Source organism: Acanthochromis polyacanthus, chromosome 11 (assembly GCF_021347895.1).
Source record: "Acanthochromis polyacanthus isolate Apoly-LR-REF ecotype Palm Island chromosome 11, KAUST_Apoly_ChrSc, whole genome shotgun sequence".
In the NCBI taxonomy this organism is placed as follows: Eukaryota; Metazoa; Chordata; class Actinopteri; family Pomacentridae; genus Acanthochromis; species Acanthochromis polyacanthus.
The window spans coordinates 29,639,722-29,666,090 of NC_067123.1; the positions used below are offsets into that span (position 1 = coordinate 29,639,722).

At 40.9% G+C, this 26,369-nt stretch overlaps 1 protein-coding gene across 1 annotated transcript in view; it reads right to left on the minus strand.

Annotated features, from left to right (window-relative positions):
* Positions 1 to 26,369, minus strand: part of gabbr2 (gamma-aminobutyric acid (GABA) B receptor, 2) — a 207,637-nt gene that overhangs the window by 136,318 nt on the left and 44,950 nt on the right. The window contains exon 2 of the mRNA XM_022202028.2: positions 11,314 to 11,451. Within this exon, the coding sequence (XP_022057720.1) occupies positions 11,314 to 11,451 (138 nt within the window). The remainder of the gene's footprint in view (positions 1 to 11,313; positions 11,452 to 26,369) is intronic.

Below are 26,369 nucleotides of genomic sequence, written 5' to 3' on the forward strand. Positions count from 1 at the left end.
TCCATCTTCATATTACATGCGGAAACTGCGCTGTCATTTTCAGTATGCGCATCATGCTCCCAATTTACATGTAAATGTGATGCCGCAGCTACGAAACAAAGATAAATCTTTTGACAAATGTGACACTACAAACACATCATAATGCACCAGAAAGCATGTTATGACTATTCATGAAAGCAGCTTCCTCGCCATGTTTGTCTGCACCCTGAAACAGTGCAAGCCCCTATCTCTGCCTGCATAATTGGAAGAAGGGACTTCCTCGTGCCAAACCCTTCACCATGTCTTCGCCAATTATAGCAATTTCTACTGCGTGTGCCCAAGGGTTTGTGAGGGCCTTTGAAAGGGGAAAAGCCCCTTTTGTTACAGCAGAAAGAAGGAAAGAGTGTAAGATGGAAAAGGGACACGGTGGGGGGAGAAACATGTTAGAATGTGGAAGCTTAAGACTGTCTGCATGCAAATTGTACATGCACATATCTGCTGCTGAATCCGTGCATGTATGGGCTTGTTCGTTTATCCATCTGAACAATTGTTTGTCCGCATGAGTCTAAGCCTGAGTGGCACAGCTGTTCAAAGAGGACACCAACTGGCAGCGGAATTTGTGATTTGAGAGGAGAGAAGCCGTTGGTCTTCTGTTGACTGTCGCCGAAAAGAGAAATGCATCTCGGAAAACCAAGCCGATCGGCAAAACCAAACCCATTTGTCTGCCATAATATAGGGGGAAAGGCAAAGCAGAGTGGAATTAACACAGAAGCCACATATGTTTAACAATCTGACGGATAGCTAGAACAGCTAAAAATTAAGAGGAAAAAATACACATATAGAATTTGTTGCAACTCATTATCCATATACAGCAGTACAGACCCATGAATGATGAATTTTCAGTTGCTTTTATAGCATTTTCGTTAACTTCTATCGTGATTATGTTTCCAGAAAACTAAGTTGATGTGGCCCGAAGCTACAGACATCACCGTTTATCACGACGGATTCCATTTGTAGCCACGGATGAAAAAGAGAGGTATTCAATGACTGCACAAACAGGGAATGAAAATAGCATTGAGCTCAGTATCAATCTCAAGGAGGCTTAAGGCTTCCGCATTCTGATGCCCCGATAAAGCGAAAGAGGATCGTGTGGGAGGAGGGACAGACAGAGAAGAGTGACAAAGAGGAAGGGGAATTTAATCAAGTAAGGAGGTGGAGAGAGTCTGAGTGTTTCAGCCTGGATCTGGTGTTTGTCACACAAAACACTTGGATCAATCTCGAGATGGATGCAATTTGATGCACTGAGCAATAAGGTTATAGGTGTGTAATTGGTGTAATTGAGGTAAATGCAGTGATCACATGCACAGAAGAAATGTATTTTACTGTGCTTTACTGCAACTTTTTGGAATCAAAGTTTAGATTTTTTTAGGGTAAAATTTAGCTTCTCAAGCATTTCTGTCTAAATTTGTGTCTCTCTGTGAGTGTTTGTTTGTATATGAAGGGTTTAAACTATCCTAATGGCCAATCTACTGTGAAATCAGGTTATATCATCACTGTACAACACTACTGTACATGAGGGAGGGGTGAGAGAAGGAAGACAACAGGGAGCAATGGAGGATGGAAAGCACTCTGTAATAATCTCAGGAGTCTTTCTCTCTTTCCATTTCCTCTCTCTCACCCGCTAAGTTTGTCCTCATCGTTTCTATCTCTCTCCCTCTTCCTCTGTCTCTCTCTGAATGGGAGTTGATGCTTCAGATATTAGCGAGCTGTGTCAGACAGTTAAACTGCCCTTTATCGATCCTCTAAGCTTCAATCTTTCCAAGCAGCCGTTATGGTTTTAATGGCTTGTAATGGAGCCGGGTCCTCTTTGATGTCCAAATGCTCCGCCGGTCCGCCCTTGTTTTTTGATATCGTTTCAAAGGACCCTCCTAATGCTGGCCACAGAAGAAGTCCATTTCAAATTTTGGGGTCAATGAGGTGTGACTTTATGCAAAAATCAAGAGGAGATGAGGGTGAACGGGGCAACAGCAGTGTTTTTGGGGGTGGTTCTGGAAAAGCTTGCTCGCAACATGGTGCTGCACGGCAAATTAGACGAGGCTGAAACAGAAATCAACTCACTCCTGTTTGAACATGACCTGCAAAGACATTCAAATACTCTTACTAATCTTTGGTAGATGCAACTGAAAACAGCGTTTTATTTAACTGCACTCCACGACTCCCTCCAACAGCCAGCCTGCCAGTGTTAATTTGCATCATCTATTCTTCTAAACATGACATTTATTTTTAACATTTGTGCCTAAAATAACAAACACAAAGAACACTGAACTTCTTCTGAGGCATAAAACCTGCTTTTCAAACATCGTTCATTCTTAATTAACCATATCCAAATTGAAAATAAAGTATGAAGTAATATTTCATTAAACTTGACATAATTACCATCTGGAGAGCCTGCAGCCATAACATTCTGCAAGGTTTAGGTGGAAAAGTGCTCATTTCTATTTAAAGCTTTCAATGGCAATAAATGGTCTCATAAGAATTTCAGATACGCCCCTAAAAATATTTATCTTGAACAAAGAAAAACAAATATTCTGGCCTCAAGTGGTAAACATATGATGATGAAGGTCCACAATCCAAAATTGTGGAATCCACTGATAAAATTCTTATTACTCTGCCAAGGAACGGGGCGGAGTTATGTGATGATCGGCACTGGTTTGTCTGTCTGTCTGCTTGTTAGCAACACAACTCAAAATCGAATTTGGATGAAATTTTCAGGGAAGGTCAGAAATGAAACAAGGGCCAACTGATTAGATTTTGGCAGTGATGCGGCTTAAGGTCTGGATCCACAGGTTTGTTAAAGATTTCTGTATCATTCCGAAATACCAACAAGACGTCACTGTAACTACGGCAACAAGTGAACACTACGCCAGCTGCCTGCTGACGATCACATGATTGGGATCCTACTACAAATCAACCACTGCGGACCATGAATTGTTTGAAGATTTCCTCCGTCACAAATCATACAATGATTGAGCAGCCTTGGCAGAGTACTGCACTCAGAGTTTTTCTTATATATATATATCTGTGACATTGGTTCATTTTCTCATCTTTGCAATCGAATCACATTTTCCTCCCACATGTACAACATTTGGAATCTAAAATGAGATGCAGTTGTGATCACAGTGGAGCTTCTTCATTTACTCCTAATCTGAGATGCATTGTATCTCTGACATCCTTGATGTGCACAGAAACTCTGATCCTACTTTCACAGTCATCCGGCACAACCTCCTGCTATGCCTTCAATTATATTGGTCTGTTTTACCTCTTGTTTTTCTACTTAGTTCCATTTTCTTGTCTACACTGTACCTCTAACTTATTTCTCTTTCTTGCTTCTTAGCGCCTTTTCTTTTATGATGTCTTTTTAACTCTTTGACAGTGCAAAAAAAATTGTTATACAGTAGCCTGAGCCAAACTGCAAATTAGCTTGATTAAGAGGATATATTCGAGCCCCCCAAAGTGAAACCCAAGTCAACCTCTACAAGAGGCTGAGTTCGACTTATTACAGTAAATGAACTTTAGATGGAGATTAATAACAAATTCAATTTATCATAAGATTTTCTTGTGCAAAGTGTAATTTCAATCTAGAAGGAAAAGTTGTATACATCCAGTTCGCTCTTCAAAGTGTTATGGACTCTATGACCTAAATAAGGAATATCAAAGCCTGGAAACCCCAAAAGAGAAAAGCGAGAGAGAAAACGGGAAGAGAACCAGGATTTGGGGGCAGCAAAAAAAAAGTATTCCTTAAATTCTTCACAAGATGGGTGTGTATGATAAAGTCCCTGTGGGAAACATCAAAAACAAGCTGGAACTATTAATGTGTCTAGTTTGTTTATTGTTGCTGGTGGCTGGCAGGTCCCGCACCATCATTAGTGCCACGAGCGTGACACACTGATTTTCTTTTTCTTTTTTTTTACTCACCCTCTATCAGATAACTACTGGGAGAACGATAGTACTCGAATGCAAGGGTTGGAATTCAGCATGTATTCATCTTGTATTCCTTTTGAATTCGTCTCATAGACCTTGGTGTCGAAGAGACGTGTCGGCGGTGAAAAGAAAGAAAAGAGAGACTGTTTCCATTTGTTGTTCCTACTTCCTTGGGAAGAACCGAAACAGCGTGAGTCTCCTGTCAAAAGCTCTTGTTCGTATTCGGTGCCTCTGAACTAGCATGTTTATTCAATATGTGACACCCACAGTTGCAACACGTTAACGGGCTGTATTCAACAAACGCTGCTAATTAGCTAATGACTGTGTTTCCTGTCAAACTGCGCGCATTCGGTGCTCTGAATAGGTACAACAGCGTGCATGAGCTCGGCTTTGCACCATACATGCTGGTGCATTCTACAAAAAAAAATATCTGATTAATGCATAGTAAAGCATGTAATTAATATTTTCTTGTCTGTTTCTGCTACTTCGTCTTCTTCTTTTTGTCTCTGCCAATGAAAGAGAGAGAGAGAGAGAAATCGTGGCAGCTCCAATGAGAAAACATTGGAAGTAAGAGGAAGTCTTCCTATTTTTACATCCATGCAAGCAGGCTCGTTTATCTTTGATTTGGCTTTGCTTTAAATGTCAACATTTGCCTTGTTTAACTTCACCAACAGTCTGCCCCATAAATCTGGAGTGTAATTTACAACTCATAAAAAAGGCTGTTGAGTCATCCTCCCACTCATTTTCCAAATGGTACCTCTATATGCTGTGGATGCATAAAACAACAGAATCTGGTCTCTATCTGTTTAAAAAAAAAAAAAAACTCCACAACAATGGTGACATTAAGTGCTTCTGGAGCCAGTTTGTAAAACAGCATTAATCCAGACTTGGGCTGGCTAAGACAGAGTAGGGGACACTACTTCATGCTTCCCCTGGGTGTTGAATAGAGGCTTTGAGAAATCAGGCCTAATTGACTCTCTTAAGCATCCTGTGTTTTCCCTGTGGCCCTGTTCAGAGTCATAGTCACAGAGACGGAGAGATGAGGAGGAGACGTCAGAAATTAATCCATCAGAATGGACCCTGTGCTTAGTAAACACACATTGAAACCAAATATGAACGAATACATCTAGGTGAGAGTCTTCCGAAGAAAAGCAGACATGCACCTCAAGCTTCACTCATAACGTTGATATATGATGATTTGTCGTGATGCACACCCATCTCCTGGCCTTGCACTAAGATTTTAGCCTAAACTTTGAGAGTGATGAAATATTGATACGGTACACAGGAGGATTTGACGTAAGTGAGGCAGAATACTGCAGTGCTAGGCATCACATGTTTTATTGAAGCATCCAGTGTAGCACTCAAGGAGAGTGAGAGAAAGAAAATGGGAAAAAAGAAGAGTCTAAAAAGATGGTGGAGGCCTTAAAAAAAAAAAAAAAAAAAAAAAGGCGAGAAAGCACACTGGCACAGCTGGGATGCAGCTTCCCTGTCCCTAAATTGCCCGATTTAATGAAGCATCGACAATCAATACAGCCAGTACGGAAGAAAAATGAGCTCCATATACAGGTAAATATTAGCTCTTTGTCCAGATCTTGACCATAATACCTTGAGAAGGCGCACCCACTTTTTCCTCCTCCTAAATATTGACTTCATTATTCAGTGTCCCCAAAAGATAAATGAACCAGAGGTTTGGTGCAAAGTTTTGCAGCTTTGCAACCTCCACATTGAGGCACCGGATACAAGTAGCACGAACAAGGTTTGATTCTTTATTTTGCTTGATCATGCATCCACATGCATCTGTGAAATTTTTGCCTTTCACATCTTTTTCTACACACACAAAAACTTTAAATCCTGGTCTCTAAATCACTTTTACAAATTATCAATTTTGCCGGAATAAGACAAGGCTCTCTTGTCTTCTACTTCTCTACCAAATTACAAGAGGCAATATGATCGGGAAGCATAATTTTTCATTACACACTCGATGTGGCTGAAAATGAACAGTGCCACCGCTGATAGGCCTAATTGGTGAGTGAGAATGGGCCAGCGACTGGAGGAAAGGGTGGGCTAGGGCTATTTCCTGGCACTTAGTGAGCCACATGCAGAAAATAGACCCCACTGCTGAGGACAGAGGAAGCTCCAAAGTTGAGAGAATGACCAAAAAGAGAGTATAAAGAAATGTCGACTGGTTACAGATACCTGTGCCAGGAATTTTTCCAACAGCTCGCCAAATGCTTTCAGGAATTATATAATATCATGGTGAGAAGAACACAAGGTTAATCACACACCAAGATGGCTGCCAAGAGGATGGCTCCAACATTTATTGTCTCACGGAAATAAAAAATAAATAAGATTCAGAAACACACAGCAATCAGTGGCATTTGTGGGTGATGGCAGCTCACACACACAGCTGCGTCTTTGCCCTGTTTCTTTGAATTTCAATTTTGTGCTATTAAAGTCCGTGTCTGCTCCTGTGTGTCTATTCCTCCATCCTTCCCTCAATCCACTCCTCGCCATCTGTCCACTGGCCCTGGTAGCATTCTTATCCACCATTTTAATTTGCTCGGGCAGTCATTTTAGCACATGTACAGTAGTGCTTTGCAAAATGTGACTAAGTACGGAGGCATGCAAAGCGGCTGGGGGCAGGAGGTTGCCAAACACAAGGCACTTCGACGGGTCAGAATCAGGATGTGAGATAAACAGATCAGTCCTTTCATACAGCACACGAAGAGAGCAACAATATGCTGCTGGCAATCTGATCACTATGTGACATGTCATATACTGTATGCATGTGTGTGCATGCATTGCTCTCAATCCCCTTTTAAAGCGCTACTGATAAATAACCGTATATATTTCAGAATATAACCGCCGGTGAAAGTCTCTTAAACTACCTTGTAAATGTAAAATGCAGCTGCTCCAGAAGCTGTCTGCGGATTATTATTAATACAGTTTTATCTTTTTGGCTTCACTGACTGGAGGTGTGGCGAATGGACAGATTTCAGTAGAAAATGATCACTAAAAAGTGACATTTGTTTTCTTTAACTGTCTTCCCGTTATTCAGCATCCTCTTCATCAACGGAGACTTCTCCAGCTTGACGTTCTCATCAAAGTCAGTAAAACTTTTCTGCTGACAGAGCTCCTGGGATTTGAGGGGAAATTCAGGGGTAATTAAACTGTAGTGAAGAAAGAAGATCATTTATTTTGAAATGTTCTATGGTGTTAGCTCATGTATCTTCTTAATGGATGAGTTGTCATATTGTGGAGGGAGGACATCTCGCTACTGTTTGTTTATTGCATAATTTCTCTGCTTCCTTCATCCTTTCATAATTATCTGCATCACTGTCAGCCCATCATCTTTTATCTCTAATTCTTATATAGGACATCTCATGATACGATTCATTTCTGAAGGCTATTTTTTACCTGAATAAAATAAAAATGTTGGCTATTGACTTCAGTACAGAAATATCAGCACTGACACTACCCCTCCAAAACCTGCTGTGTTCAAAGTGTGAGAATGTGCATTCAAGTGTGTGCATAGATTGTAATGAACGGGTATGCAGTGGGAGTTTATTTTTGTTGAGCCTTTCAAAGCTGACTTCATTAGGCATCAACGCTGATTGAAAGCTATTTTTATGGGTGTATGATTAAGCTTTTTTTTCTTCAGGAGTGGTTGTTCTCTCAGCTATCTCCACTGTAGATAGTATCTGCCAGCTCCCCGTTTTGATGTGGAAATGATGAGCTTGTTAAGCTTGGCCCATAAAATCACCATGGAAAATTCTCTATTTCCTTCCCAAACCAACTCAAGTTTTACAGAGAGGGGGTGCCAGGGCTGGGTAATAAATATGCAGGGTGACAGAATTCGCAGCTTTAAAAACAGATTCCCACTGATGTGGCACGATAAAAGTTGCGGGGTGGAGGATTCAGAACTTGGAATCGTCTCTCCTCCCCTCTCTCCTTCCTTTTTGGCTCAGGGAGACTCTTGCTTTTCTTCTTTTCAATCCCGCTTTTAGACGAAAACATTATTCTAGCATGCAGCCACCACCTCCCACCACGGCTGTCGTCAAAGCAGAGAGTTGTGCGTCTGTCATGACAACAGCTGAGCATGCACTGCATAGAAAACACTTCTGTGCAAAAGATACACATGTGCAGATTTAAAAACACATGCTATCTTTTAAAATAATCACCAAAATTACACCATTTTTTAGACTCAGATTAGGCAAAAATAGACCGAAACATTAGAGTTTCAACTTTCTTCACCTAATCATGTGTGATTTGAATAATTAACGAAACCTAAACTTAAAATGGGGACATTTTAATCACAAAAATTCACAAATTAATCATTTGTTTTAACCAGATCCTGCAACAAATGAAAAAGTGACTTAATTGTCATTAACCCTTTAAGCTTCAGTCAATTCCAGCCGTTTTCAGTACAAAAAATCGCTAATATTCTATTTTTAAATAAAAAAAATTACGAATAATACAGGGAATATTGGACGCACATCGCGAGGTGCATTTCCTTGAAAACGACCGATTCGTGGATTTTATACCGACTTCAGGACATGTTTTGGACAAAATAGTTTACTGGCTTGTGTCATCTGGATGTAAAAGGTTGGATTATGGCCGTTTTTTGTGGAATCTTTTTTTCTGTGTGTAATAAAGAACCCGGAAATGTGAGTCGCGCTGTGTGCGTTGAAGCCGTGTATAGAGAACGGATGGATGAATATTCGTTTTTGTCGGACAAATGTGTTTTTCTCACCCGCTGTGGTAATCACATCTGAAAGTGGTTTATACCGGCGGATTCATGAGAATCTAAGCTTTCCATCGGTGTATAGTGTTTGTATAATCGGGTTTGCAGCCATCGGACATTCTTGAAATTCCTATGCAAATTAGTAAGTGTACCGCCGGCGGTACACCTACGACGCACTGAAGCGTAAAGGGTTAATAGTAACATACCAAAGATTCTGGAACTTTTCGCCTTAACTGGGCTGAACTGCAGGCTGTGTTTACACAGAGCAGATAGGGCACAAGGATACTTAAAAATGTAAGTAAAGTATGAACAATATGACAGTAATAATAAGTCAAATATAATATGTAATGTCACACTTTTTCCCAGTATTGGTACCACCTGTGGGCACTTGGGAAAATGTTGTACATGCTGTTTCTAGGTTGTTAAATTTTTTATGTACCAAGTAATCAAAGAAATTCAACTTTTCTATTTTTATGATTTATAGGATTCTAAGTTTGTTATTCTGCACCAAAGGCATTTTTGAGTTCTCTGTATTTCTAGCCATGATTGTGCTGTTTCCATAAAGGCATTGGATTTTATATAAAAAAAACGAGCTTACAAAGCCTAAAAATGTGGAGCAGAAAACACTCAGAAAATGCCCTGGGTTCAATAAACAAATGAAAGAAATTCATCCATTGTTCTGCCAGAGTGTTTTGATAACACAAATGCGTAGAAGAGCAAAATTTGGACCTAAATATTGTCTTTTTAACCACTGCTTGTATCACAGTAAAAACTTGCTTTTTGTAGCACACACAGAACAATGCAATACAAAACTTCCATGTACTGCAACATGTAATGATTATGAAGGCATGGTTGTGCTGTTTCCACTGAGGTGTAGAAATTTATATTGCAGTGAAAATGAGCCTGTAGTGAGTGAAAATGTGAGAGGAGCAAATAAGAGATCTTCAAGTTCAGAGACTTTATAAATGATAGCAAATGATTATGTCTCCTTCTAATATTCCTCGATGGACACCTGCTTCAACATGTATCAAGTCTCAATACTGCCCTACTAAGCTATTAATGAGAAAATCAGAGTGCACTTGTACCTACAGTTCTGCTGGACTTTTAAAAATAAGCAGTTTAGTTGATTGTGGCAATAGCAGTTACGTTTACCCTTGGCATTCACCTCTACATTTACTCCCCAGTCACTTGCTGTGTGGCATTCAGGCAGCGTCACAATGTGTATTTGGGATCCGGGTGAATTCGTTGGTGTTCGTCCGTGAATTGATAGTGAAAAGAGCCGAGCTGGTAGAGTGCTCGGGGGAACACGCTGTACCAAGCACAGTGTTCTGCAGAGTAGAAGTTGCTGCTGCACTTCTCACAGGTATCACCGCCAAACAAAGCTAATAAATAAAGAGTTGAGCACACACACACACACACACACACACACACACACACAAATCACACAGACAAACAACCTAAGAGCACTTAGAATTCAACTATGACTTGAACTTTGTTTCCAGACTGGCATCATTACCACCGAGAGGAAGCGAACACAGAAACAAAAAAGTTAGTCATCCTTATTCAGTCGTCCTGCTGATCTTTTCCCTCCTGACTGACCTGAACAAGACAGCCGGCAAAAAGGAATTAAAAAAAAAAAAAAAAAGCAGCACAGAAACTGCAAGCGGAAGAAAATATGTCATGAAATGTGACATTCAGTTCAATACGCCGCCTCTTGAATTATGCTATCGCTTCGGAGCACAAGTTTCACTCCTTTCTTATCTGTGCCTGATAACCTTTGCTGGGCTGGCAGCAAATGAAATGCGTTGTTTGGAAAGAGGCTCTTTGGTACAGTACAGGTCAAAGAAACTGTAAGCAATAACTCAAGGGGTCACAAGTTTGCCAGATAGAAGAATTAGTGGTGTTTTACTTTCCACAGTGAGCAATCGCAGAGCTCTGCAGAGTTAATGGCAGCAAATTCCACTAGGAAGGAAGGAGCAATTGAATGGTAAAATTTATTGTACGAATATCTAGTCAGTAATTAGCATCAACTGACCTGAGGGGGGAAAAAACATTTTAACAAGTTCATACCAATGACAAAGCACACCTACACTATATTTTCAGCCATGTGTGGTGTTTAAAACAGCATTCCACTAAAGGCCATCAGTATGTTTTATAATTTCATAATATGCTTCTCTTTGTATACTCAAGTCCTAGCGCTTAGGGGTGGCAAGCTCACATTTTTAACAACAGATTTTTGTTTCTGGCACTATGGGTTTAAACCATTTTGACTCCGTCTCTGATTGTAAAATGGAGGAGGATTCTCCGGATTAGAGCGATGCCAATTAGACACTCACCCCAGCAAGGTTAATGAAGGATTAAGCCTCAAGTTTGAACCCCTTTGAAATCCCAGGAACTATCTGCATGCCACAAAAAACTAAGAAACAAGAACTTTTGGGAACTCATTTAAGCAGCAAATTCAGTTTTTTTGGTAAGCACAGACACAGTAAGAAACCTACAAACACAACAAACACGCAGGACTGTTCATGTCACATGGCATGACATCCAGGCTCTATACACACACACAATCATACAAACACATGTGGTGATTTATATATCATCAGTCTTACCTGCACCAGATTCCATCCCTCCAGGGATTCTGCAATGATGGAGGTCACAGATGGGCAGACACCACCGAAGATCATCAGGTGTTTGGGACCGTAGCATATGGCATCAAAAAAGGCCCTCAGCCCCTTGGCATTGTCACACTGCAGACAAAGACACACAATGGAGGTGAGAGTGAGGAAGAGGCGATAAGAGGAAGACAGAGAGATAGAAAGAAGAGATTGGAGGGACATTTTAAATAGCTTTTGTCATCAAACTGAGAGATTGCGGATATATAGAAAGAGAAACTGGAAGAGAGGGGAGGTAAGACAGTTAAAATTTGATGGCATTTGGTCATCATGTAACTGACACACGAGAGACAACCGATACCTTGTGCTCACCTTCAAAAAATAAGCTACTGATCAGTTAATATGTTTTTTTATATGTGGAGGATCATTTTATTAGCCGTTTGATAGTGTGAGGTGTAAGTTGAAGGATATATTTTCCATAATTACTAATTTAGAAGACACACTGGCATGTTCACGAGGTCATTAAACTTGAGCACACTGTGATGGATGAGCTGTAAAAACAGCACCGGTGTCAGTTTACTGTGTGCTGTTTATGAAAAACAGTGTGACATTTAAAGAACATTTAACTCTCCACGCGCTGTGGGACATGCTAACATGATTGCATCTGTGTGTGTGTGCTTTGAAACAGTCATGTAAAACAATGTTGCTCAGAGGCTGCAAGAGCGATTCCCCCGCTCTGGTCCAATGCTGCAGAATGCAGCCATTTCACGTCACTATAGCAACCAGAAAAAAAAAAAAAAGAGTGTGAAAGGGAGAGGGAGAGAGAAATGAGAGGAGAGAAGGAGAAAAAAACAGTGTAGGCTTCTATTGATTGCTACATGAGCTGGCTAACTGGTTTTGCTGTGATTCCCTGATTTCCACAGTTTGTAATGATATTCCTATCAGCAGTAAACACTTCCCTCCTCAGTCTTCTATTATTGCCACTCAATTCAGGGTGAGTTCCTGCTTGCTACTGATAGACAGATGGACTGACTGAATGAATGGCAGGTAGAGCGTGTGTTTGTGCCTTCTGACACAGTCTATCTCATCTGGAGAGTCATTTGACCTTGTTAGCCATCGGCCAGCAAGTGAATGAGATTTTCCACTGAACACCACAGCGGGCCCTCAGCGACGTAGATTGAAAAACTGAAAATCGAACGCGGAGGAATAAGATTCCTAACAGACATACAGAACTGTGTGTTGCAATCTCTTAGCAACTTCATTAAGTGCATGTCAGGTGCCATGGCTCGACAACACAAGTTTAGGTCTTCTCTTCGAGGACGATAGCCTTGGAGCCCTTAAATTATTCCCGGGGTAAATCAAAGTCAAGGATAACTTCTGCTTCCCTGGAAGTTGCACTTTGAACTCCTAGAGTCATGTTCCTGCACCGCAACCACCTCTCTACAGTCAGATTTCATCATGTGCTAAGATTTAAGTCATGAGAACATTTTTGCATCTTTCACATTTCGAAGCAGAAGACCAATCACTGGTAAATACATGGTCCCTCCCCGCCTCCCTGCGCAAGGCAGCAGAGAACAATGTATGCTGCTATGCCAGTCAAAAATAGACTCGATTGCGGATATGCCTCAGGTGAAATAAGAGGGAGAAGATGTGATTAGACACAGTGGGTATTCCTTATCCTGGCCACACAGCTGAATGAAACAGTGGGCTATTAAGGAAGATATCCGATTTGCATACTCTTATCATTCATTTCTCTCCAGCTGGTCATAACAAGGTGGGCTGGTATTGTAGCACTGCGAGTCTCCATTGGTTACCGTGCAACAAAAAGAAATGTGGGCAACTAAACTTGTCAACGTGAGCACAATAGGGCTTGGAGATATTGTAGGTTTAAGCTGATTTATTATGCAGATTGACAATGTAGTGGAGGTGGTAAAGAATGGGTTTGTTCCTGACTCGCTCCGCGTCAAATTAAACTGTCTTAAAGCATTTGAAAAGCAAGAGGAGACCATCTACATGTGTGAGAGAGCGATTTCAAGCCAGACTCAGGCTTTTCTTGATCACCCTTTCTACTCTGATGTCTTTATGCTTTTTGAATTGATAAGTACACCTTCATAATTTTCTGAAACAACTGCACTAAATTTAAAAAAAAACCCAAAAGGGGTGTTAAAGTGCCCCAAAAGTCAAATGTAGAACCACAACTAACCATTATTTTCATGTACTGATTATTCTCTCGATCAATCAATTAATCCAGAAAATGGTGATGTATCACACTTTCCAAGCCATCACTATCATTTCATTAATCACACAAGACAGAGAAGCTATAAATCCTTAAGGTCAAGAAGCTAAACTAAAAGATGCGCGGAATTGTCTTGAATAATTTAGTGATTATCAGAATAATTGACAACCGTTTCTCGTTGACTAATCACTTCATCAGCAAATCACCCTCCCTTCATTCATCCTCTCCTAATTTTGACAGGCACACAATCTGTTGTGACTGCTCACAGAGCCTTGACCGGTGTGTTGTCATGCCAACGGTGTGACTATTCACACTTTGTGTGCCGGAGGATGCCGCAGCAGGGCTGTTGTAGCGGCGGCTATATTTAGCCTCTTATTAGGTGCACAACCGCTCAGACATTAATCAATACTTATTCGGCTACGGAGACACTGTAAAAGTTAGATAGACACAGCAGGATGGAGGAGAGGCAGCAGGATGTAACAGGACACAAAGAACAAGGAGGCATGGAGATAGTGAAGGTGATACAGTGGGGGAAACATGCAGTTAAATAGAAAAGTGAGAAAGACAGGAGTGAAGAAGTATTAGCCGGATGTTAAGCATACACTGATAGAGTCAAGTCAACCAGTATTATAAACCTGCCCTCCATTATAATCCCACAATAGAGTAATTTATGACTGTGAGATTGATTCACTGCTTCTCAATGATGCTTCGCAGCTGCGCGGCGCCCTGCAGATTTACACAGTCCATCAAATATGGAAAAAAAAAAACATACTTAAATGTCACATCAGGCATTTTTTTTAGGTAATTATATTCCCAATCTTTAGATCTCATAATGACATTTTCCACCAATACACAAGCTGCTCCCTTCCGCCTTCTGTTTCTCATTTCTTCCGCCTCTACTCTTGTATATCCTTATTCCACAGAGCTGAGATATTTATGTGTTTTTCAATTTTCCCCCAGCAGTCACGGGCTTTATCTTACAACCCATTCTTCCCAGAGAAATACGCTCTAAATAAAGCAGAAACTGAGACAAATACCACTGTCCTGAAAAACACAAATAAGCTCTGAGGATAAACCGGTACGATGAGGAAGGCACAGCAGCACTTAACTCCAAAGTAGAGCAGCAAGAAATACTACAGCACTTTATTTCCCTCTCCTCCAGTCTGAAATCTAATTCCTGGCATTTGGAGGCCATTTGGAGCAGATCGATAGGGTTAACGCCCGTAGTAATCTGTTTGACTGCCTTGGGAGACGGCCAAGGTAGGTGTGTGTGGTTGTGGGGAAGGGGCTGCTGCTTGAAAGAACCTGGAAATGGAAACTCAAGGGAGGCATATAACCAGGTCTAATGTTGAAAAGCCATAAAGAGAAAATTTACTTCAGGTGACCACAGTCATACAGTGTGTGACCCTCACACACACACACACTGGTTGGAGTTGGGTTTCAAAATATTTCATGAAATGTTCTTGCTTTTATTGTTGTTTTTGACATTTCAGTGCAGTGACTTTGCACCGCTACCTTTACCATTTAGATTACTGATGGAACAGCTGGCCAAGAGGGAGTTTATTTCAAATGCTCCTCAATCCATTGTCTCTGAAACATTTCCTTCAGACTGACCTTTACGCAAAGCTACTGAGATTCACATTTATGGATTTATCTTTACATGACGACATTAGCCTATGCTGTTATTGTGCTACTGATGAATCACACTCAGTTAGACTGAATGTGAGGAAACCGCTGCCTTTGAATGTTACAGTGATTTTTTTTTAACTGGTTACATGCGATAATTTCTATGCAATATACATCTTTTAACAAAATTCTGTCATTGAAACAGCACATCTTTAAAGGTCTTTAAAGTCTTCTTCCATTTCAAATTAAGGTTCTGCTGTAATAAGTCACCACCATAGAAGGTTAAGACGCATTAAAATACCCAAAGTTTCCTACAGTTTGCTTCAGGTTTAATGGTTTTCAGATACAGTGTATCTATTATTATTTCATCAGAAGGGCTTCATGAATTAAGCTAACAAAACACAATTCTGTGCTTTACATGAGGAGAAAACTAATCAAAACAATCAAAAAGACAAACAACAGTTGAAGACACAATTTGAAAGCACACATATTAAAATGTCATAGTAATGACAGTGAAGCCAAACTAGCGGTCAAAAATACAGGTTTTTCCAGGATGATATGATACCAATTTTTAGTAATTGAGGAGATGGATAACCAATATTTGTAACAGATACATTTTGTAACCAATCAGACAGTGCTGTGGGCGAAACAATGTTGGACAGAGTGGTGACTACTGATAGAGGTTGCTGCATCAGAGCCAAAGTAGCGCATTTTTAAATCCATTTATCTTATTAGGAATCAGCTGTTAAAAAATAACAATACCTATAATAGTTATGATGAATATCAGATCCCATAATTGCATAAAAAAATCTCACATTTTTGTGACTGTAGGTAATAATAAATTAATGTTTCAAGCTGCAGTAGGCAGAAATCTGCAAACAAAAAAAAAAGTAAAACTCAAAAAAAAAAATGCAATCCTCTTTATGTAGCTCTTCCTTCCCCTGCTGTTCTGAGCTCTTCCCATCACATGAACACGTGCTTAAAGCCAAAAGCAAATATTAATTTTCCAGATTCAAACCCTGACCTCCAAAATGAAAGTCCTCTGTTCAGTCCTCCACATCCTCCTCTCACTGTGTGGACTTTTGTTGCTATTTATATGATCTCATCTGATTGCTGAAAAGCCCTCTGATTGCCAAAAATCTCCTGGCTAAAGCCCAAAAGCGGAGTCAGCAGGAGGTGCAGAAGCCTCGTTTCCTCTCAGATGAATTTCAAACATGCTAAAAGGTTAGTCTGGAATTTTTTCCACAATGATGCCAAATAATACTGCCTACTCTGACTTTAATTCAGTCGCACAGGTAGCTTTACCTTCCCTCCTTACAGTGGGTCTGCCCAATGTCAGTAGGGGTTGTAAAAGCCTACATACCACAGGTTTTTGAACTCAATCCAATAGAGACCAACGAAGGGGGTCTGTGCGTGTACTGTATTTGTGCATTTGTGTGTATATATGCATGCGATATTGTGACAAGAACAAGAGCTGATCAGAGCACCAGGCTGGAGCTAACCATGATGAAATGCCTTGTTAGCGCTGCAAACAGAGGCAGCTGCACCTGTCCCTCGCCTAATGGCAAATTACTGCACCCAAATCAGTAACCTGAGGCCCAATATTGCGAGAGAGAGAGGGCGAGCGACAGAGAACAGCAGAGAGAAACAGCGAGGGGTGCGCCTGATCTGATGTCAGAAGCAATCTGCTCTGCTCACACACTGCGTTTATTCACGACAAGTCCAACAGCACAGGTGATTGTGGAGAACAAAATCCCACCACGCAGTGTTTGTCTTTACAGGTTAAGGCTGGATATTTACATGCTGTCACCTCATCTGTTAAGATAATGAGAAAATATTTACGCACAGGTGTAAAGTGTGTGTATACAGTATTATAGCTTTAAGTTATGGGAACATGATGTGTTCATATTTCTTATTTTTATCCAAGAAATACAATCTATGCAACTTCCATCTTGTTTAATCGGTCGATTTTACTTTTAATGTTTCACTAAGGACCCTTGCATAACACATATTAAGACAATAAACACCAAAACAGCTTAAAAGAAATAGATGTGCATATATAAAGGAGGATAAGATTAGATTAATAATAGATTGCTGCTTTACCCTGTGAACCTCTAAAATTCAAAAACTCATGGATCTGAAAGGCGTGTCGTTTATTTAAAAAAATAAAATAAAAATCACTAAAATGACACCATTTATGTAAACTTTAAAACTGCAAAAATCATTGGCTTTTCAACTTTCAACATTTTTTTAATGATTTATTTATGGAAATTTACCAGATCGAAACTTACAACCATGATGTCTCATCAAAATCACGTTATTCTGTGTTTCATTTAAAAATTTGCAAAATTAAACTGTTTCAATAACCAGATTCTGCCCCAAACAAAAAAAATCGACACTTCACAGCAGAACCATGACGGTTTTAGCGACTCAGCTGCAACCAGCAGTCACACGGCAAAAATGCAGGAACTTCACAGCAGAACTGGACTGAACTACAAGAAGTGTTTGCACAGAACAGACAGATACACAAGTATGGAAACCAAGTATTAAAATAACAGCAGCATGAAGAGTTTCTTCTCATTTTTGGCAACAGCCCAGGATACCTAGAAGATGCTGTGCATGTTGACAATCAAAGGAATTCAACTTTTTTATGATTTAGAACATTGTAACTTTGTTCAGATAGTTCTCTCTGCTTCTAGCCACGGTTGTGTCGTTTTGTAGAGGTCCAGGACTTTCTAGTGCAGTAAGAAATGACCTGACAGTAAGCATAAATGTGACAGGAGCAAAAAACTCCCAAACATTGTTTAGGGTTCAGAAGGTTAAACTTGTTGTTGTATAGTACACCACTCTCCATAATATGCCTATAAAAACATGAAAAACAATGAATAAAAACATCCAATGATGCTTCCAGCAGCTACACTTCTATATCAGTGCAAGTCTTTTCAACTGTTCACACTGCACTGCGTAATGCACATCTGTACACTGTCAAAAGAAACAAGCGCTTTCACTACTGACGTCACGCTTGTATACATCCATCATGATGTCAGTACAGTAGATTCAAGAAGCTGCTCTTGTAATAACTCCCTCCTGCATGCACTCGTAGCTGAACTGCTTCCACATCTGCAAGCCAGGGGAGGAAATGTGATCCACACTGAATCCAGTGATTGCTAAAACATATGCTTGGCATTATAAAGCTCTATAGAGTTAGCAGGGTGCAGCCAATAGGTCAGATCTAAAGAAGATTATCCATTTCCCCATGTACAAACCCAACTAATCCTCTAAACTCTGTCATGGCTGTCAATATCAGTTCCTGTTGCAAGTGGGGGAAGAACCAGGAGGTCTGCTGTGTGTGTGAATCAGCAGTCGAGGAAAAGTCTTCACAATTTCAGCAGACGATCAACATATTATGTTCAGTTAATACACAAGCGTCCTTTGAGTGCACTGGGGTCATTTATCTGTCATTTAAAGGGGAACTTCGTTTTTTTTCAACCTGGGGTCTGTTTCCATATGTCATTTCATACATGTGAGTGACGGAGAAATGAATTTTCGACATAGCTCCAGTATTTAGCCAGGCAGGCAGCTTAGCAGCTCAGCTAGCGAAAAGTATGGGGCAACTTGCCTCCACATTACCTGGCGATCGCTCTTTGTTGTGGTCTGTATCCAAATCTCAGGACGCTAGAAAGCAAATCTCGCTCCGAAATCGTGCGATAGCTCGTGAAACCGGTGTTTTGGCACGAGCTATCGCGCGATTTCGGAAAGAGATTTGCTTTCTAGCGTCCTGAGATTTGGATACAGACCACAACAAAGAGCGATGGCCAGGTAATGTGGAGGTTTTTGTTCACTTCTCATCTCTAGTATGTTGTGGGACACTCATTGAGACTATCTGAGCTGGTCAGTGTGGGGGAAAAAAGCACGTTAGGGTGGACTTCGACGCGGGGGGGCAAGTTGCCCCATACTTTTCGCTAGCCGAGCTGCTAGCTGAGCTGCTAAGCTGCCTGCCTGGCTAAATACTGGAGCTATGTCGAAAATTCATTTCTCCATCACTCACATGTATGAAATGACATATGGAAACAGACCCCAGGTTGAAAAAAAACGAAGTTCCCCTTTAAGGTCAGTACTCCTCACTGTGCACTGAGCTTTAACAGCCTCATCTCACCTGCCTCCATCTTCACACACAAGATCCGAGAAGAAGCTGGAGCTTTTTGTTCCCCGTCAGTGAGCCCTCCTGCAATTGAGAGGTCCGCTGTGGTGTAGCATGCCCATTCTTTCTCTTCCCAAATTACCAGGAAGACACGGCTGACAAGTAATTCACAGTCTTAGGGAGCCAATAGCCCGAGCTTTCAGTGAGAAGATCAACGTGAAGGAGAGAACAGGAGGAAGAAGAGGAGACAATGAAGTTGAGATGCTGCAAGCACCAAGGCTCCTTGTGGTAACATTTAAACAGCAGGCCCTGGAGTATCGGAGGAGAGTACACATTGATTGAGTGAGAGTGGATGAAGTAAAATTGAGAGCAGGAAAGAGCGACGGAGTTGTTTTTTCAATCTGCTCCCCTCACATTGCATGCACGCAACACAGAGGAGAAAAGAAACTGAGGAACCCACTACTTGTCTGGGGAGAGGCTGGCCTTTAAAATCCACTGCGACAGACTGACTGGGCTGCTCAAGCTGATGGCTGTTTGCCCTCCATCTCCTCCTCTCTCCGTGCAGTCTGGCTCTTGTTATTGCACTCAATCTATCTCTCACTTTCTGGAGAGCTCAGATGGCCACCAGGATAACCATGATGGCATGTTGGAAGCCTCTTCGGTGGTGACAAGTCTCTTTCGCTCTTTTTCACTTTCTGTCACTCCTACACACAATATTCTCCCCCTGAGCTCGTGCTTTTCCTCAAGCACACAAATTCGCTCAATAAATTATCGTCCTCACGCAAATGCAAGGGCCAAAACGCAATCTTTGACAAACACACAAACAATAACACACACATGGGCTCGCTCACAAATTAGAGATAAGCTCAAATTGGCCAGTGGTGCTAAAAATCAGAGCGAACACATTGCACCTTTATTAGAAATCTGTGCAGTGCAGGAAGCAGATGCTGCGTTAAGCCTATTACAGGTTGTTGTGCTTTTGACAAGACCTGACAACAGCTGGAACATGCTGTGCTGCCGAGCGAGAGGGACAGACCAAAGTGAAATCCTCCTGAAATGATCGCGGCCCCCGAGGATATGATGGATGGAAAATGGAGAGGAGAGGAGGGAGAAATGATATTTAAATGAGCAAAAATCAAGCAGCTTTCACTTTTTCATTGAGTAGTTTGTTTTTAGGGTAACACTTTCACTGATTTGAGCTAAAAGTGCACCGAAATAAATAAATACAAAATGTTTCCTTTATATTTTCAATATTTTTCAGTGTTTTTTCAGCACATGAAGATATCAATAAAATTACAAAAAATGATTGTGAATTTAAAATAAAATTAAAATCTTGTAACCCTGTAGAAAGTATCTGTGATTTTTTTTTTTTTTTACAAAACAGTATTAAATGAATTCATTAAGAAAAATCTGATTTCCTTTTTGTTTAAGCAATGAGTCTGTTATATTCTACTTTAATACTGTAAATATATTTCTGAAATTAGATATAAATAGGGACAATTGACAAAAAACAACAAGTACTGTATTTTCACATAAATTGATAATAGAGAAGTTTTCTCACCAAAAAATGTTGAATTAATGTGTTTTAATCAGTGTAGAATACAAGTACTATTTAAAAAAAAACTGCCTGTATCACTAAATAAATCTAATCATTATATAATGTCATGATTCTACATTATAATGTAAATCATAGGAAATAATTAAGGGGAATTTCATTGTTTATAGTTATGGGAATAAAATTCATTAAACATTAAAAAGTCCCCAAAGTATACACATGACCCCATGTTAAATGAAGGCTAAAATGTATTTGAATTATGGAAAATTATATTTTTTATTAAGATTTCCCTTTTTTATTGAATCAATATTACTTTTATCGGTTTATTTAGACACTGTAGGCTGATAAGAGTGAAACGCTATTTCATCTTGCTACCTGATTTTACAGTCTGACACCTACTTCTATCAATGTTCTGTTAAGAAGAAGTTCATATTTTACCTAAACTAACACTAGCTAGTGTCCATTCTTTCAAAGTAATCTTCATTCCACACAGAAGTGGTTTCAAGGAGATCTTAACTTTACTTTGTGATGTTGATCACAGTAATATGTCCTATTAGGCTCTGATTTGCTTGGTGATTATTTTGTGGAATGAGACAAAGAGTGGGAACAAGAGAGAACTCATTATCAAGGCAATTGTTTTTATGGGCCCCGAAGGCCCTCCGCTCTGTCCCATGGATGAGCTCAGTAAAGCAAGGCAGGAGAAACAGAAAGAGGTGGAATAAAGGAGGATGAATCTGGTTATGAGTACAGTGGTAAATTAGTGCAGCATTGGATTAGGAGCTAGTTTGATTGGTATGCAGGTGCCCAAGGTTACTGCAGGGAGAGGAAAAAGGAGAGAGACGTCTCTGCAAGTCTTTTAGCAGTTCTTTCACAGCCCTCTTGATTTGGGGAAATGCGATATCTGCTGCTACAAAACGCACCATGGTCGATTTTGACTCTAGGCGTTCCTCGTATAATTGTTCCCCAGTTTTATCACTGACAGCGCGACCTAAAACGAACTCAAAATGAAAAATTGCTCCCCTTCAAGATACTTGTTAGATTATGTTCGAGTTTTCCTCAACTGAAGCAGCCTATAAACTGAATAATAAGAGAGCCCATAAAATCCCCCATATATTTCTTGTCAATTGGGGATATTAAAGCTTTATGGACAACAACTGTGTGAAAGTTTCAGCCTGGTCCAATCCTGATGCCCCTGACCTCTCAATCCTTATGAAAACTCTTCTGGCATAAATATACTGCTGCTTTCTAACAGTTCACATTTTAAAAAGTCTTTGCCTCTACGTTTTAAAGCCCTCTCCAGCCTGTTTAGCTCACATAATGCTGTCTGCAGGAGTAGAAGCCATCACTTATCACTTTGAGTTGGAGGGGAAAGAGAGGTGAAAAAAACATTTTGAAACATACACAAACCAGGCGGTCGGTATGAATTCAGTTGCCCAGTGGAACGGGGAGAAGGGACTGAGGAGCAAGGAATGATCATTTTTAGTGTAGTGGCTTGGTGTGTGTGTGTGTGTGTGTGTGTGTAAAACGCCACTCTGTCTCACCTTAATTGGAGACAGTATTGCTACCTGTGTGGTACAGGAGACATGACAAAACAGTAAAATTAGAATTCGTATCACTGTGCCCCATTTTCTCATTTTCTTGCCGAGAGCCTGATAAGAAGATCGATACCACTCTCACTGTCCATTCAATCAAACGAATATAATAGCGGCTTTGTGCAAAGGTAACAAAAATCTGCCTACCAGCACCTCATTTGTTTAATCTGTTCAAAATCTAAAGAGTGAATACGATCATTTGTGCTTTTTCTGTGCTGCATTTTTCTTTTTTTTCCTGAAGGATTACGTGCCAGACTATTTCTTGGCAGGATACAGTGACTTCCTGGAGAGTTGTCACGGTGAAGTTGCCAGGTGGAGTCAGGCTAGCTGTTTTCCACAGATTCTACAGTCTGCTAAGCTAAGCTAACCAGCTGGCTGTGGCGTCATGATAAATGCTGACATTTTAGAGCAGATCCGATGTCCTCATTTAAATCTCAACAAGAAAGCTTGCACAGATATATCCCAAAATGTCAAATTACTGCTCTCAAGTGTGTCTATGTACTTCCATATTTCCTTCTATTGTGATCTTAAAGAAATAAATAACATTATTACAACCCATGAAGCTGTACGGCCAAAGCAAAGGTGCCCAGATTACCTTTTTTGAGAATATTGATAGTGAATATTGCAACAAACTACTTAATATTTGTTTGTAAAAATTGGAATTGGATACTAAATCATTATATGTGAGTATTATAAGAGTAAATATTCAAGCACTTTATCAATGCTCTGCAACAAAAGGAGGAACAAACTTATTTTTTATATAAAATGCTCAAACCTGAAGCACTAGAAGCTTGGATAACTTGACTTTGGCTGTCTCGTACTGGCTTCCCGTGATGCAACCAGATAGTGAATTTCATCAGACCTTCCATGCCTGGTAGAAATCTCCCATCTTTCAAACTCCATCCCCCCTCCTCCACCTTCATAACGGATTGATAGCCCGAGCTGAGATAACCCCGTTGACATCATCAGAGCCACTCTGTCAGTCTTTGACAAAGCCGCTCCGGAGCCACATTAAAATCAATTCCCCTCGAGGTTTGACAAGGATGACGGTTGCATGTTTAACTGATGGGAGGAAAAAAACAGGAGGCGCGACACTTCACACACTTTGGTTTTGCTGTGACTTCACCCGTCAGTCACTGTGGCACGATGTTTTCATTAATTTCCAACATGTAACCCATAATGGGAGTTTACTTTCGATTCAGTGCGACATTGTCTTTTGGAAGGGCACTTTTAATCATCACACGAGTCACGTTTGAGCTTGTGTGCTCAGATGACATTGCCGGTAGTCCTTTCTATTAAGATACTATTGGTTATTTCATAATGGCCAAAGTGGAGAGTGGAAAGCGGCAGATATTGCTGTTGACATTTATTCAGGCCTGAAAGGACAGACACCCGAGACTCATCCTCCTCCAAATTAGGAGGGCCATCTACTGACAACTTTTAGAGAAGAATCAACTCTTTATTCCGCACAAGACAGATGGGAGTCTGGCAAGTGTAGGCATTGTGGAGTGCAGAGCTGGAATCCAAAAAAACTGTGAGTGGGTGCATGGAGGTGTGTGTGTCTGTGTGTGTGTGTGTGTGTACTTTGTAGTGTAGAGCAGTGCACAGTTCAGGCTGTCCCTCTCTGCAGCCCGAGGATTCTTCTGTCCACGCACATCAATCTTTTTACAGCAGAATGCCACCTCCCAGGAATCCTGGTCTTGTCTCTGTTTGGATTTAGAACCTCGCTTTCATTCTCTAAACCTTTCTCCCCGACCGCTACTTCTTTCCTCTGTTTCATCATCCTTTTCTCCCCTCTCATGCTCGTTTCTGTCTCACAGTAACTTGCACCTCTCTCCACCACCCTCTATCACTTCCCACCTCTCATTCATCCCTTCACTCTCTCTCATCTCTGAGCTCGGGGAGGTTTAAAGTTATTAAAGGTCATGGCTGTAAGCGTTGCATCATTAACACATCTTCTCTGGATGTTAACGTTGCAGTTTTCTGCTCAATCCAATTACTTTCTTAGTTAATCACCTAACCGTTTTTTTTTTTTTTTCAAAGGATGCTTTGAAATGGTGGACTGACATAACAGGGAAAGCAAATGTGCTTATCAATCACTAGCATTAGTCGAAAATTTACTACATGGTCGGTGGCATCAAAGCACAGAAGGGCTGCAGATTAGCCGCTGAAGGTAAGAGATAATGGCATTCTAGTGAGAGCAAAAGACAGAGGTGTAAAGTGTAGGATGCAGGACGAGTACTTGAAAATATTTCGAGCCTCTCCAAATGCCATCTCTAAATTTTTGCCCGCCAGAACACACTTTCAACCATGAGAACTGTGATCATTAACCAAAAATGATGGTTAATAATCCTTATATTTTCACATTATGATCTGATGCTTTGATTTTTATATTCTTTGGGTGTTTTTCAGAGAAAACCATTATTACCATGCCACCAGCACTCACCAACACATGCAGACACACAAACACCACGCACCCCGGGAATCATCAACCAGCGCATATTTAACCAGGCTGGGGGCCATGCCAATAGCGTCCACAAACAATCATCAATCATGAGGAGCTACAAGCCCACCACACACGGACACTCGCACATGCACATTCACCAGTCCAACCAGGTGGTCGACTCATGTCTCACAATAGCTCATTTCCGGGCCAAATAAACGCTCCAGCTGAAGGCATTGACTGTGAGTGCTTGTCTCTTCTAATGAATCGCTTATTGATTGGCCTGCATTGAGGTGACTGGAACGCCACTGTAGTCTCGCCCCGTTCTCTCACCCTACAGGGCGACGGTAAAGCAGGAGTGCGACAGGCCGAGCAATCGGACAATGCCGTCTCGTTTGAGAAGCTGACGTACAATGCTGTGTTGCCATAGCTACCAAGTAAGAGAGAGTAAATGGGTGATGGAGAGAGGAGGGAGAGAAAGGGGGCTAGACTGCAAAGGGAAATTAATTTGTGTACAAGGCCATGTCGCAAAGAAAATTGCATTTTTCCCTTATATGGGGGCAGAGGGAGAAGTGGCTGTTAGTCCGGTGCCCTGTGTGGATGCTTGCGTGCATGTGTCTAGAGCCAGGCAGATAGCATCTTAGTGGAGTGTGGGAGCACAAGTGTTGCAGGATGCCAGAGGCTTTTAAATAAAACAGACCGAAAGGGCTCAAACTAAAGATGCAGCAGGATACACACACTAATGCAAAGTAAAGCCAGAAATGAAGGGGAAGAAAAACTCTCTGATGAATTTACTGCATGTGTGCCACCTTCCGCAAACACCAGCAGGCGAAAAAAAAAAGCATGCAAGAAAGTATACTTTCCATGCATCTCTCTGACACACACAGACAGAGAGTGAGAGAAAGATTTTTTCTCTTTCTGTGGCATGACGAGTCGTCTGAATTCCACGGCTCTCTAAGTAGGTCATGCAGCCTTTTCAGAGTTCCACTCCTCCCCACGCTGCATCAAAAATGCATAAATCCCTGCACATTCTCCCTGCTAGCAGCTTCCCCGGCCGGCTAAAGCACATCTTTAGTGATTCTAATCCCATCAAAGGTGGTTCTGCTGGTATGTAAACACAACATGGGATAAAAATGCAATCTCTGGCAGTTACATTCATGATGGGTCTTCGTTTCTGGGAAACGTCTATGAAGTTAGAATGTGGCAATCCACTTATAAGATAGATACTGGTAATGATGTCGTGGGCGAGGTGTAAGGAACATGCAAGTTTGGCTAAAGTCCGGTTAAAATAAAATAAAAAGAGAGTGGGTTTTGGTTCAGACGAGTGGAAGAGTGAAGGTACAAAGCAAATGCAGGTGAGATAACCACGACAAATGGAGGAAGAACCTTTGCACAGCGTGGACTGTTACAACTGATGGACCTTGTGGTTGAGCTGTGATGTCTTTAATGTTTTGCATACA